Raw genomic sequence first — 14,439 nt, 5'->3', positions numbered from 1 at the left:
CTTGATCGAGTTATTTTCGCGCAGCACCCACGGCGCTTCAGGCTTGCGCTCCACGTTGAGCACGCTCAGCCTCACCAGCAGGCTCTTGTCGAAGCAGGGGAAGATCTCGGGCGGCTCCACCTTAGGAAACGGAATGCACAGCTTCAGCTGGAGTGTAAACTTCTACTGGCCGTTTTTGGACTAAAACTAGAGGGTGAGCTTGTCGAGGAAGTTGGAGAGCTTGTTCCTGCTGGGGAAAACCTCATCCTTCTTGTAGAGTTCGATTTCCCTGCTGAGAAACTTCTTGAAGCTGACGTAGTCTCCGTAGTGCGGTTGGTCGAAGTCCACGCTGATCTGCTTGTAGAGGGCGACCGCTTCCTCCATCTGCCCCATCGCCACTCTGCACAGCACCACGTTGTATCGCATCTGGTTGGTGAAGACGCTCAGTCCTTCTTGTTCTCGAAGATGCCCGACTCGTCCTCGTCCTCGGAGTGGCAGAGCTCCTGCGTCTTCTCCTGGACTGCCAGCAGGAACTGGCTGATGGCGGCCTCGTAGGAGGAGGAGAAGACGTTGCAGACTGCCTTCAGGATGTGGAAATCACTCATCTTGAAGATCTTGCCTAGTTTGGGGTATCTAGCGAAAATCCCCTCCAGTTCTTCTCTATCTAACCGTACGGCCTCAGCTCTCCGATATCACGTTCAGCATCTCAATTACCTTCAGATCCAGCTCCACTTCTTAGCAGTACTTCAATTCCTGTGCCGATTTGATGACAGCAAAGGCCTATTGGAACTTCCCGAGCAGGAAGAGGCTCTTGCCCTGCGTGAGAAGATGTCGTAGTTTTCGGCGAGGGCAGGGATGGGCTGGTGGGAGAAGGCGACGAGGGCGTCTTCGAAGGCCCCGTTTTCGAAGAGCAGCTGTCCAGCATACTTGTGCACTTCAGGATCGTCCGGTTTGAGAGCTAGCTATATTATAGGAAGACTTACATATGTACTCCTGCAGGTCCTTGAACGCCTCGTTCCCCTGCCCTCGATTTGCAGCACTTGCTCCGCAACAGTAGCACTACGGACGCGTCGTCCCCGACAACGCCACCGCCAGACTCAGGTCGTTGATCGCCTCTCGGAAACTGTGGATGCAGGACAGCAGCAACCCCCGCACGTAGAAGTAACGCCAGTAGTGGTCCTCGGAACGGTCGATGCTTTCGTCTATGCAGTCCAGGGCCTCACGCCATTCCTCCATATACCCGTGGAGCAGCTGGAGAAATAGTAGACTCCCGCTGCAGTATTAGTCCCTGCCTTGCCGACGATTTTCTGCAGTTGCGGAAGTATTCACCAGCGCGGGCAGCCATGCGATTCTTCTCTTCTGTGGAGGGGAACTGACCATGATCTGGAGGCAGTTGAGGGCGATGCTGAAGGGCGGCTCCAGCTTGTTGTCGTAGATGGTGGAGGCCTTCTGGAAGTGGCCTTCCGCCCTCAGGAAATCCTTATCGCAGTGCAGGATGATGCCCTCGCACATCTCCACGTTGTAGGAGAACCCCAGCTGGAAGTATTCGGGAACCCCCAGCAGAGTCTGGATCCGCAGCAGCTTCCTGCACATCTTGAACTCGGAGATGTTGTAGTAGCCGTAGCTGAGGAACATCAGGAAGATCTTGCGGATCTAGTTGAGGAACTAGTCGGCCACCTCTTCCCCCTCTCTGCTTTCTCCCGGTTTTCCTCTCCCGAGAACTAAAGCATAAAGCCGAGCTCGTGCTGGATGGTGAGCAAGCTTTCAATGCCCTCCATGTAGTTCCTGCGCATGAGCTCGATGATGCCCTCCACGAACTTCATGATGACTTTGAGCTAGGGCTATGGCTTTATGCGGGTGACCAGGTGAAAGGCCTCGTATATGTCCCTTTCGTGAATGCGGATCATCAGCAAAAGTCTGTTAAAACGGCCAGCGTTCGTGCAGCAGTGGATTCCCTCGTCGATCGTCGCCAAAGCAGCTGAAAACCTGTGCAATCTGTAGTAAGCATATGAAGCCATGTAGTAGAATTCCTCACTGTCCTTTTGCTTCTATGAACTTTCGTTGGTTTTGGTGACCATTTCGTAGATTTAGATTGCCTATTCGAACTGGTGCATTTTGAGGTGCAGCTCATCTTCCTATTGGCTATGCTGAAATTGAACATCTTCACCTCCACCAGTCTCTCGAAGCACTAAAGAGCTTGAGTGATCTGGTTCAGCTGCTAGTGGCAAGTTGCCTTGTTCATCAGGAAAGAAGGATTTTTCGATAGCTCGTAACCGTGCTGGTAAGCCTTTGCTGCCTCTTCCCACTTGTGGATCTTTCCCAAGATCTTTCCCTAAAGGTCGTAGCTTTCGGCTTCTCTGGGGAAGTGCTTGTGGCAATTGCAAGCTAAATCGCAAAATGTTACGCAAGCCAGCTGCGACTGTACTAGAGGGACTTGGAGTAGCAGACAGCAGCCATCTTGTAGCACTATGGAGAGTAGGAGGAGTCGAGGATGAAGATTTGCTCGAGGAAGAGGAGGGCCTTCACCCTGTCCTCCAGGTGGTACCAGTTCACAGCCGACAGATACAGCGACTAGAGGTGGTTGGGACTGCTCTGCAGGATGTTTCGCACCAGCAGCAAAGACTTCCTGTATTCGCCTTGCCCCAGCAGTCGCTTAGCGTTGTCCAGGCTGTCCGAAATCGCTTGCTTTCGCTGTCGATATCCTCGATATGCTAGAACCGTAAGTGGCTGCTTCTCTTCTTGGGGGGATTTTTGATGCTTTCCTTATCCTTGGAGGCCCTTTCCTACCTCTTTACCTTTTCGTTGAGACTAACTGAATGAAAATTCAATATTTTTTCGCTGTCCCTCAGCTTGGTCCGCCGGACGTAGGGACTATGCTCCTGCTTGAGCCTCAGCTCGTGGCTGTTGCGGAATCTGAGGAGGGTGTTGCTGTCCTGTTGGTTTTTGATGGCTTCGTGGGAGCTTCCGAGGCTCCTGTTGCGTATCTTTTTGTTTTTTGAGGAAGCTTTGAGCTCGATGACTCTCTGCGAGCGCGAGGGGGAATGCCTTAGTGAGCTTTCCCTCTGCGTTTCGATGTGTTTGTGCTCCTTGGAGTGGGAGCTTTCGATGGGATTGGCCCTCAAGGTTAAAGAGATGGGTCGTTAGATGAGACGTATCGGTAGGTGGCCGGCTGCATGTCGATTATCTTGAGGATTTTCGATGGATTCTTCTTGGCGATTCGCAAATTTTTCATCTCAATATAATTATCATCCAACGCCCACCCAGGGAGAAACCAAACCACCCAGGATACGCCAGCACAGGCCGCCCTGGTGCATTAAAATTGAACCAACATCACTTTTTCTGCGCTTTTTGGAACCAGTAGACGCAACCGATTAGGATCGCCCACATAATAAAGACTCCTAGTTTTTGGGAGGATTTCTTGACCTTATAGACGGTGTCGCTGATGCTGATGATGTTGCTGGGCTAGGGAGGGCCTCCTTCTTGGCATTGATGGACTCCAGATCGTTGTTTATTTCGTCGAAGAGGGCCCTCCTTGCTGGCTTCTTGCTCTTTTCCTTTTTGGGTGGCTTTTCCCTGCTCTTCTTAGGAGATTCCGCCTAGTGTGTGACAGGGGGAATAGTGGCTATTTCTACATTTTCGGTAAGCTCCGAGTACTATTTGATTTTTTGGGTGACTTCGGCCGCCCTGCGCTTAATGAGACTGACCTCCTTCTCGATGGCGGCGATCCTCTTCTCTTCCTCCTGCAGGTTAAGCTCCAACTGCTTGATCTCGAGGTTGGGGTTCCATTAAAATGCGTACTTGATTTGGTTGAGCTTCTCGTTCTCCTCCTTGAGGCGATGTTGGAGGCAAGCAGTTTTTCCAGATCGTTCTTCTTCGCCTTCTCCTGCTACAGCTCCTCTTTAACGCGCTCGACTAGCTAGACTTTCACCAGCTTGCTCATTGCCTTGCCTTGTCCTTCTTTTGCTGTTCGAGCTCGTCGATCTACCTGAGCATGGCGTCCTTAACCTCCAGCAGGCCCAGTATCTTCTGCGGGACCACTTCGAACCCGTACTTCTTCAGGTTTTCCCCCTTCACGTCCACCTCGAATATCTCCTCCTGGTAGAGCTCGTACTCCTACCTGGTGCTCTTGATGCTCTCCTCGATCAGCTTGTTCGCCTTCACTAGCCTGGCCAGCTCGTTGCTCTCCTGCACCAGAAGCGAGGCTAGTCGTTCCTCTTGAGGGTGTAAGTTTATATCTCCTCCCTGAGTTTTCCCCTCTCCTCTACTTTGCGCTTGCAGTCCTGGTCGAAGAGTTGGTTCTGGTGTTGGGTGTAGTAGACATTGGACTCGAGGCGGTCGCGTTCGTCGCGGATGTCCTCGATCCTGTTGTCGAGTTTGCTGTTGAGGATGCTGTACTTCTGGCTGTACTAGTGAGCCATCTTGCGGAGAGTCTCGTAGGCGTCCTGGGACTCGCCCTGCAGCGTCTCGATTTATTCGCTGATTTACCTCTCCTTGGCCTCCTGCTCCAGCAGGTTGCTCGCCTACGCCTCCAGCGCAACCACCTCCCGCTCCAGCCGCAGAAGGACCCGCCTTGCGAAATTTCAGCCGGCTGCTCGACGCCCCTCGGCTTCACTTCCAGCGATGCTTATATCATTAGCAATTTAAATATGAGCTCTGTTGAGTCCCACGCCCATTCTCTCCTCTTCTCCCTCTTCTCTGGCTGGCGGAGGGTGTTTTGAAATAATTATGTATGATAATATTGTGCTGGTGAGATTGATATGGGTATCGATCAATAGCCGTGTTGATAGTTGGGGACATCCCTGTAGGCGCAGCTCACCTTGCCGGAGTAGGGGTCTGCTTCGAAGGAGAAGGACTTCCTGCTCTTGACGAAGGGGGCGGAGTTGGCGTTGACGTAGAACTTGTAGAGGAAGATGGCGCCGGTGAGGAAGAAGGCGCTCTGGAAGAAGAGGTTGCGGGCGAGGTACTGCGAGACCACGCGCTTGTTGACGGACGGCAGGATGGAGAGCGGAGGCCTGTTCCTCACCATCTTCTCGAATTTGCTATTGTCGGGGATGTTCATCGCTTTATATTATAACTCCACAGCCCCACATTCGCCGTGATGCATGGTTTGCGTGTAAAATGGAAATGTAGATCATGATGTTTTTCTCATCTTGTTGGGATACTTTCGCGAGGAGGCCGCCTTTCCCTTCGAATCCTTGGAAGCGTCTTTGTGGTTCTTGGAGGAAGCTCCCTTAGTCTTGCTCTTGGAGGCGTCGTGGGCCACCCTGGACCTGGTGACTGACTTGCTGGGTTTGGTTTCCTTCTGCTTGCTCCTCTTGTCGTGCGATCTGGTGAGAATAGAGCTCTTGAGCTGCTTCTTTTCCTTGTCCTCCCGCTTCTTGCTGTTGCTGCGATCGCGGTGGGACTCGCTTCGGGAGTGAACCGAAGCCCGCTTCTCCTCCTGCTTATCCACCTTGGAGGCTTCCTGCTTCCCCCGCTCTGAAGATTTTGCAGTGTTCGTCTTCCGTGAGCTCGGTGGCTTTGCTCTCTTCAAACCTGGGGGCGGCAGTTGCCCACTTGATTTCTTGGAGGAGCTCCTTCCCTCTTGCCTGCCGACTGTTTGCTTTCCTTATCCTTGGACCTGCTGAGGTCGAGGCTAATCTTCTTGGGCTTTGACTGTTCGAGGAATTTATTTCCCTCCTCGATGGTGGCGTTCATTGTGTTTGACTTCTGCAGCTTGTGCTCTGCCTCGCCGCTATCCGCCAATTTTGAATCTTGGGCGACGAAGTTGTGTCCCTCCTTTATGGTTTCCTTTATGATCCGAGAACCCTCTATTTTCTTCTTGCTGCTCTCGGTCTGGTTGCAGCGTCCACCTTTTCTGATTTGCGCTTGAGAGCCGATTTCTTGCTGCTTTTCTTGTCCGAGCCCTGCTTCTTCTTGGAGGCTGAGCTTTCCTTCTTGTCTGGAGAGGGGTGGGCTTGGTCGGTTTTGCGGTGGGATTCAGTGATCCTGACTGACTTTCTGGCGGACTGCTTGCTTTTAGATTTGTCGAAAAAGCCGTCTGGGTAGCTGTTCTTGAGTTATTCGTCGTAATTGGGGACCTTGGGGATGGGGCCAGCGGTAAACTTGTGGCCTTCCTCGATGGTAGACTGCTCGGTTGGTTTTCTTTCGCCCTCCGACATTTGAATTAAAATATAAATTGGGACGGTCCAACTAAAATTTATTTCCACTCTACAAATCGCAAAGCATTAATCCCCTTCCCCAGCTAAATCAGCAGCGAAAATAAAGATATCATTTTGACGCGGATGGCCAATTCTGAGGACTGGCGTATCTAATGCTTGGTGGCATATAAAAGAAATAATAATTGATTAAGTTGATGGAGGAAACTAAACCTGAACAGCCAGTGGAAGCGAAGCAGGAGGGCGGAGCAGTCGAGCAGACAAGCAGGAGGAAGATGACTTCGTGGTGAATCCCTACACGATTTCCAGCGCCACCAATAAGGAAATCGACTACGACAAGCTCATCATCAAGTTCGGCTGCAGCCACCTCACCCAGTAGCTGGTCGACAGGATATAAAAATACACCAAGCAGCCCGCCCACTACTTCATCCGCCGAGGCATCTTCTTCTCCCACCGCGACCTCGACGCCATCCTCACTGCCTGCGAAAACCACAAGTATCTTTGCTCTTACAAAGGGACCCCACGCTTCCCCCCTTCTACTTGTACACCGGACGCGGCCCTCCTCAGAAGCGCTGCATCTCGGCCACATGCTTCCGTTCATCTTCTGCAAGTACATGCAGGAGGCCTTCCACGTGCCATTCATCATCCAGATCACCGACGACGAGAAATACTTCCACAAGGAAGGCGGAGACCTCGAGGAATTCACCAACCTCGCCTACGAAAACATCAAGGATATCTTGGCCATCGGCTTCGATCCCGAAAACACCTTCGTCTGCCTAGACTCAGTCTACATGGGACAACTCTATCCCAACGTCTGCAGGTTCCAGCGTCACATCAATCTCACCACCCTCAAGGCCATCTTCGGACTCGAGTTTAGCGACTGCTGTGGAAAGGCAGCCTATCCCGCCATCCAAGCCGCCCCCTGCTCTCCTCCAGCTTCCCCCACTTCTTCGGCAACAAGAACATTCCCTGCCTCATCCCCTGCGGCATCGACCAGGATCCCTACTTCAGGATGACTCGCGACGTCTGCGCCAAGATCAAGGCGCCCAAGCCAGCAGGCCTCTACAATAAGTTCTTCCCCTCTCTGCAGGGATTCAACTCCAAAATGTCTGCCTCCATCCCCCAGTCAGGCATCTTCATGACCGACACTGCCAAGGAAATCGAGAATAAGGTGAAGAAGCACGCCTTCAGTGGAGGCAAGGCCACCAAGGAGGAGCAGGAGAAGTACGGAGCTGACTCTCTGTTGATATCCCCTACCAATACCTGCGTTTCTTCCTCGAAGACGATAAGGAGCTGCAGGAAATTGGGGATAAGTACGGAAGCGGAAAGATGCTGACTGGAGAAATCAAGAAAATCTTGATCAAAGTGCTGCAAAAGTTCGTGCTTGACCATCAGGCCCAGCGCAAGAACATCACCAATGATGACGTTAAGAAGTTCCTCTCCACCCACCAGCGCAAGTATACTCCCAAGAACCAGTGATTCAGACCTATAAATTTGTATCCCTGCCTATATTTGCACAGTTATTTGCTACTGATTGGCCATTAGCAGCCAAATGCAAATTATGCTACTTGCATGATCAGCGTATTTTTGGTTTCCGTATTAGGCAGCACAAAGAAGGGAGTTTTCTGCTTTTGGTTGATGCTTGGTATGAGCTAGAATTCAGTTTGTTTGCATTTTGGCCACAATTTGTTTTATTTTCTCAAATGATATATAATACCAGGGTGTGTTGGGAGCATGACTTTCGCCCTGCTAAGGCAGCTCTTGAAGGAAGTCCGCATCCTTGAAACCAAAAACAGCATTTGGCTTCAATCGCGAGGAGAAACATCAGGCTCCACCTAAACGAACATCAGGCACACATGAAAGCTCCTCTAAAGAAGAAGAAAACATCCACCTGCATAAAACCTATCAGCATTCGTATAGTTCTTATCGTAAGCGAACAGAGACAGCTCAAACTCAAGCCAAAAGTATCCCATTCATTACAAAGCCAAAAGCTAAAACTAGTGGAGATCTCTTGCAACATCAATCACTTCGTCGACAGCACCTTCCACTTCAGGAAGCAGCTGCTCTCAAAGGAAATGACTGCCTGATGCAGAACGAACAATTCAAACGCCTTCCAACAGAAAAGGACAAATCTTTTGTGCACAAAATAGTCAAGAAAGTGTTTTAGGGCGAAGAGTCCTTCGAGTATCCCCAACTCAGTGACTTCTTCAGCGATAAGCGCTTCAAAAGTAAGAGTTTTATGATGAAGAGTCTTCGTAAAGCGGATAAAAACAGTTGAAGAAGCTCGACGAAGAGACATATCAGCATGTGATGAGCGTCCTCAGTGGAGAATAGCAGGTAACGCCCCACTACAAGACAATATACGAGACTTACTTCACTTAAGCCTCCAACAGCAAATTTCTTTCGCCAACTTTCTCGACAGCTACTACATCCTGACCGATTTCGACGACGTGGAGGAGGAGTGGGCAACCAACACCCACCAAAAGGAGAAAAATGAAGCTGCCAACCTGTAGCGAAAGAAGGCGCAAAACTAGGCCAGAATAGAGGCGGAAAAGAAGAAGGAGAAAAAGCATTAACAAATGTCCCAAGATATCAAAGAAGCAAAGCTAACAGCCAAGGATCCAGTGAAGCCCAAATACGAAAAATAGAAGGGCAGCAGTTCAGGCGGTCGTTTTTGGAAGAAGTGAGGATGAATAAGCGGAAGAAAGGGTGATGGTGGGAAGTTTATTTATGAGCACATAGGAGGGCCTATTAATGTAATAAGTACACTCTATTTATACTGGACCAAATGTGTAGAGTTAATTAATTCATTTCCTGAAAATGCCATACGAGTGATGAGATTTCACCGGTTAAACATCAAAAACACCTCATTTAATAAGGAAAGTTTATTCGATTTAATTATTAATTAAATCTCATCATTCGCTTTGCACTATAAATCATCAATCATTTTATTCACTCAAACGTAGAAATATCATGCTTTGGCACCGTTTAGCCACTCGGCTTTTCTCCACGCTGAACCTCCCTCCCACCTCCCACACCCCTCGCCCCTTCGTGGGCGACGCTGAGGAGATTGTCGCCAAGCGCCTCAACACTTCTCCAACATCTATCAGACTCACTACAAGACCCCCCTGTCATCAGCGAAGGATACATGCAATACCTCTACGACCACAAGGGCAACCGATACATCGATCTGGAGTCCAACGACGGCCAGGTCAACATGGCCACTCCCACCCCGCCATCAAGAAGGTCATCCAAGACCAGGCTGGCAAACTCATCCACACCTCCACCATCTACATGAATGAGACACAGGGAGAGTACTCGAAACTCCTCCTCGATCAGCTTGGGCCCGGCTTGAGACGGTTTACCTCTGCAACTCAACCGGAGAAGCCATCGATTTCTCAATCATGCTCTCAAGGGTGTTTACTGAGGAAAAGGACATCTATGGCTTCCGCCATGCCTACCACGGACTCGTGGGTAACGCACGCACAGTGACTAACTTGGGCGCCTGGAGCTCAACCACGTCGATCGACTCGATTGCGTCAGACTATCCCTCCCCAAGGATAATGCCGATGAGGCCTCAGAGAGGTCAAGGATATCGTGAAAACTTCGTCTGCTAACAAGCCAGGAACGCTCGTCTACGAGCCACTGCAGGCCAAGGGAGGAGTTAACATCCCCGCTCCCGGCTTCCTCAAGGGAGCGGTTGACATTTCAAGGGCCTCAGAGCAGTCACCATTTGCGACGAATCCAACTCAGGCCTCGGAAGGATCGGAAAGGAGTCTTGGGGATTCAAGTGGCAGCAGCACGTTCCCGACGTCGTCATCATCGGCTCTGCTCTGGGAACGGAAGCGCTCTGTCAGCTGTGGTGACTCGCAAGGAAATCGCTTCGGTGGTGAAGCACGCCTGGTTCAACACCTTCGCTGCTGGACACATGCAAACCAAGCTGGGAATCGCCGTCATCAACACAATCAACTCTGAAAAGCTCAACGAAAACGCAGAGAAGGTGGGAAGCTACCTGCTGTAGGGCCTGCAGGGAGTGAAGTCGGAATTTGTGGGAGGAGTGCGTGGCAAGGGACTGCTGATCGGCATCGACATCGTCCACAACGGAGAGCCATCGAAAGAGAAGGCTTGGCATTGATGGAGCTCGCCAGGGAAAGCAAGTGCTTTTCGGAAGAGGAGGCCCGTACGGAAACGTGCTTCTGGTGAGGCCACCGCTGTGCATCACTCAGGAAGACGCCAAGTATGTGGTTGAAGCCTTCCAGGACGCCCTGACCAACTGCAGTGATAGATGCACGTTAACACATCATATAAATTAAATCACCTCTCCTCCTTGATGATGGGGTCGATCTTGTACTGCTGCAGCACCTTCACGATCGAGTAGTAACGCTCAGAAGGCGCCACCGTCTTGAAGTTCTTGTGTCGGGCCTCACCATATTTACGCAGCTTCTGACCGTTGAGGATGTAATGCAGGTCTTCGTTGAGTTGCCAGGTGGAGTTGGTGGCAACGTTGATGGAGCTTTTGAGTCCTTCCGCTTCCTTGCGCCTCCTCTCCACGATTTCCAGCAGTCTTTCGCGGTTGTAGCTGACCGGACACACGATTTCCATGATGTCGTCGACCAGCTGCTGCTTTATCACCTCATCCAGCATGAACTATTTCTCCAGAGAGGGCGAGGAATTGACTTCCAACAGCCAGCATTTGAGGTTAGAGTCCATGAAGATATCGTAGCCGAACAGCTCAAAGCAGTTGGGATTCTGCGGAATCGTGTTCATGCACGAAATGAGTGATTTCAGCACAATCTAGTCTATCTGCTTCTCCACTTTTCCCAAGGCACTCCTGACTGTTCGAGTCTCTTCCTGAGCATTTTTAGGGATATTTTGCAGCCTCCCAACTGCTGCTCGAGGGTGAGTTTGCGGTCAGCTATGTTCTCCCTGTTGATGCTGAAGTTGGTGAGGTGGATATACTTGTTATCCATCAGGTTTTCGTCTAGTGAGTAGCGTTCCGTGCTTAGGCGCGCGAAGCCTTAGTGGTAGATGAATGCTTCCAGCGGATTGATGAAGTCACAAGCACGTAGATGCGCATGTCGAACTTATACCCGTCCACCAGGAAGGGATTGGAAACGTAGCGCTGCAGCACCACCGGTTCCGAAAACACAACGTCCTCCAGGCGGTTCACGAGTTCGATGCCCCTGCCGCGGGAGAGGCCGACCGGTTTCAGGATCCAGTAGTTTCGGGGGTCCTTCTGGCCGTACTCGCGGAACTTCTTGATGAATGCGATGTTTTCGCCGGGGAGGAGGAAGGTTTCGGGGATGATGTCGAAGAACTGCTTGATCTTGCCGCCCAGCTTCTGGACGTTCTCGATGTTCTTCTTGAGGAGGTCCTTGCGCGCGATCTGCTTGTTGCCGATGAAGTGGTTCACCTTCTGGAAGAAGAAGAGGTCGGAAAATCGATCTGCGGCTTCGACCACGTCCACAACAGGTTCCAACTCACCCGCAGCTCCATCCCGTGCGGCAGCTCGTGCCACTGCCTCGTCCGGTGGAAACTGCTGTTGATGATGTCGTAAACTTCCTCCTTGGTCCGCACCACCCGGTACAGCATTATCTCAGAACTGGAAACCTCGTGCTCTCCCCGGATGCGGTCGAGCATCACTTCGCCCCTCTGGTGGAAGGTGCCGAGCTCAATGCCGAAGTAGTCCACGTACTTCCTCGCCTTTCGCACTCGGAGATTATCTTGAAAGTCAATTAATTTTCGTTGAGCTTCAGATATTCGTTGCTCTTGCTCTTTTCGTCGACCTGCTTCGAGAAGTGCAGCTTCAGGTTTTCCTCCACGTTCCTCAGCGTCAGCAGCAGGTTCTTGCTGTGCGGGAAGAGCTTGTGGAAGCTGGGGATGACCTCGTGGTAGGGGAAGGTTTATGACTTGGGCGGCAAGGGCTTGAAGCTGCCATAGTTGGACTTGGTCATCCTGTGCTCTGGCTTAATCCGGTAATCCTCCCTCAGAAACTTGATGGAGTTGATCTTTTGGTGCTTGGGATCGTCGACCTTGTGGATCCTGATGTTTTCGCTCATGAGGTTCTGGTAGCTCTGGGCTGGCTTGGGCAAGGCTCGCACGCTGTTGGATTTGGTCTCCTTGTTGGCATTCAAGGGAGTGGGCGGACTCAGCTTGTCCAAATTAATGATGGGATCAACGATGTTTGCTGACGGCTCATCAGTTGCTATTTATTCCTCGCCCTTTTCGTCAAAAGGTGGCTCGATGACTGAATCCTTGTACGATAGCTAGTGTTTTCTGTGAGTTTTATCTTCTCAGCCACGAACTAGTAGCGACTGTCATTGTGTTTGATAGATGGAGGGGTGAGGCACACTTATTCTGCTACCTATGCCGTTTCCTCGATTTTCTACTGTCTTTATTGGCTACTCTAGTGCTAGTCTATGCCTTTGACTTGTTTTAGGGGCAAAGCTCTTCGATTTCAGTATTGATTGGCTCTGCTTCCTTCATCTTGATCTCCTCTTCGAGCAAGTTCTGCGGACTCAGTTTGATCTGACGCATGTCGTCATAGGCGTCGTTCTCTCTGAAAACTACCTTCATCTACTGCACCTATCGCTTCAGCTTCTCCTTGAGACTAAACTACTACTGCACGCTATCGGTTTCACTACATTATTACTGGTTTCGCCACTTCACTCTAAGGCACTATGGTCGGTTTCACTTACTTGATGCTGCAGAACTGCTACTTTTTGACCAGGGGGGTCTTATCCGTGGACGCTTTGTAGACTTTGCCCTTCGAGAAGTTGGCCCGCTTGGCCTTCAGGAAGTTCTTGGTCGGCTCGATTATTTATACCTTCTTCACTTGGGCTTGTAGTGGTGGTTGACTGCTGGCTTGCCGATGGTCACGAAGGAGCCGGCGGTGAGCAGGTTGGTCTGCAGTTTGGCGGCCTAATTTCGATTGGTTGCGAAGGGGGGTAATTTTTTGGGTGGGAGGGGGTGCGGTTTGGCGGAGAGGGGGAGGAAGGTGAGTTCCTCAGCTATCTTGTACTCATCGTTGGCGAGCTTCCTGCCGAACTCTTCGGTTTCGAGGCGGTCGATGAGTTCGAGCTTGGCCATCTTGAGGAGTTCGGCGTGGTAGGGCGCACTGGGGTGGTTTTCGAGTTCCTCGATTTTCTCCTCGAGCGTAAAGGTGTCCAACTCGCAGATCTCTTAGGGCGTTAGAATGGAAGTCATTTAAAGACTAACAGAATTACATTTTATTATTCAAAACCCCACCATAACCATCCCACCCCACTATTCAGTATGAGATAGCGATCATAGGGATGATAGGTGAATGCGGTGGCGGCTACGATTGCCCAGAAATATCTATGAACAGAATCAACATCACTTCTGGCAGCAGCCGCCCACTTGATTCTGCCACGTCTTCGAATCAATCGACCCCAGCTTGATGCTCTTGTCCTCCTTCCCCTTCCCCGCCTCGTTCTGGACGGCTGGCTTCTCGGGCTCGCTGAGGTTCTGCGCAACTGGTTCCTTCTTTTTGTTCAGGGAGGCGAGCAGGTCGTCGATTATCTTATTGAAGAGGTCTTCGATGTTGGCGCTGGTCTTGGCGGAGACCTCGCGGTAGTACTCTGCCTGTTTTTCGGCGAGGTCCTCAGCCATCTTGCGAGTCTCGCTGAGAATCTCGTTCTCCAGATCGCACTTGTTGCCGATGATGTAGACCTTGATGTCCTTCTTGCCGGCCTCGCGGATGAAGTCCACCCACTTGGGGATGCTTTCGGCTGAGGGGAGATCTAGATAGGGGCAGGCGGACTTGCGAGGTCGAAGACGACGAGAGCCATATGGGCGTCTTTGAGGTAGCTGGGGATGAGGCTTTTGAATCTCTACTGTCCGGCAGTGTCCCAGAGCTGCAGGCGTATGATCTTGCCACTGGTTGCGATATTCTTGCTGATGAAATCGATCCCGATGGTTGGCTGTCTTATCCCACATCTACGTTTTTAGTCGGGTCGAATTCGTTGCGAATATATCGAGCGATGATGGAGCTCTTGCCGACGTTCTGGTCGCCCACCAGGACGATTTTGAATTTCTGGATGGAGCTACGGTTGCTGGAGAAACTGATATTATCGCTCATCTTTATAATCAAACAATTATAAAATAATCGACACCTATCATCCCACCCCCTTCCCTTTTCCCCACCACTTGTTTTATTATAAATAAAAATATTAGAGGGGTTGGGGTTGGGGTTGGGGTTGGGGTTGGGGTTGGGGTTGGGGTTGGGGTTGGGGTTGGGGTTGGGGTTGGGGTTGGGGTTGGGGTTGGGGTTGGGGTTGGG

The 14,439-nt window shown here is 51.1% G+C and overlaps 3 protein-coding genes across 3 annotated transcripts; 1 reads left to right on the top strand and 2 right to left on the bottom strand.

Moving 5' to 3' along the window:
• Positions 1–5,110: 5,110 nt before the first annotated feature.
• Positions 5,111–5,676, bottom strand: LOC116244895 (uncharacterized). The gene is made up of 2 exons (XM_031616708.1): positions 5,568–5,676; positions 5,111–5,457 (listed from the first exon to the last, which is right to left on the bottom strand). Exons 1-2 carry the CDS (start codon positions 5,674–5,676, stop codon positions 5,111–5,113), a joined length of 456 nt encoding a protein of 151 aa, XP_031472568.1.
• Positions 5,677–6,263: 587 nt separating this feature from the next.
• LOC116244894 (uncharacterized) lies at positions 6,264–7,616 on the top strand. Its single transcript, XM_031616707.1, is given in 6 exon segments — positions 6,264–6,285; positions 6,359–6,631; positions 6,667–6,696; positions 6,699–7,058; positions 7,061–7,372; positions 7,375–7,616. Coding segments are annotated over 6 exon segments (1,239 nt in total).
• A 5,877-nt stretch (positions 7,617–13,493) lies between these two features.
• LOC116244893 (ras-related protein RABE1a) lies at positions 13,494–14,096 on the bottom strand. The gene has a single exon (XM_031616706.1). It carries the CDS (start codon positions 14,094–14,096, stop codon positions 13,494–13,496), a length of 603 nt encoding a protein of 200 aa, XP_031472566.1.
• Positions 14,097–14,439: the final 343 nt, after the last annotated feature.

Source organism: Nymphaea colorata, unplaced genomic scaffold (genome assembly GCF_008831285.2).
Source record: "Nymphaea colorata isolate Beijing-Zhang1983 unplaced genomic scaffold, ASM883128v2 scaffold0368, whole genome shotgun sequence".
Lineage (NCBI taxonomy): Eukaryota > Viridiplantae > Streptophyta > Magnoliopsida > Nymphaeales > Nymphaeaceae > Nymphaea > Nymphaea colorata.
The sequence above is the reverse complement of the archived record's forward strand: the minus strand, read 5'-3'. Positions and strand labels throughout refer to the sequence as shown.

What these genes read in the sequence shown, in the direction of transcription:
- LOC116244895 (XM_031616708.1), bottom strand. Translation starts at nt 5,676, where the DNA reads ATGAACGCCACCATCGAGGAGGGAAATAAATTCCTCGAACAGTCAAAG. An exon ending in GGAAAGCAAACAGTCGGCAG is followed by an intron (nt 5,458 to 5,567) that starts GCAAGAGGGAAG and finishes CAAAATCTTCAG; the next exon opens with AGCGGGGGAAGCAGGAAGCC.
- LOC116244893 (XM_031616706.1), bottom strand. Translation starts at nt 14,096, where the DNA reads ATGTGGGATAAGACAGCCAACCATCGGGATCGATTTCATCAGCAAGAA.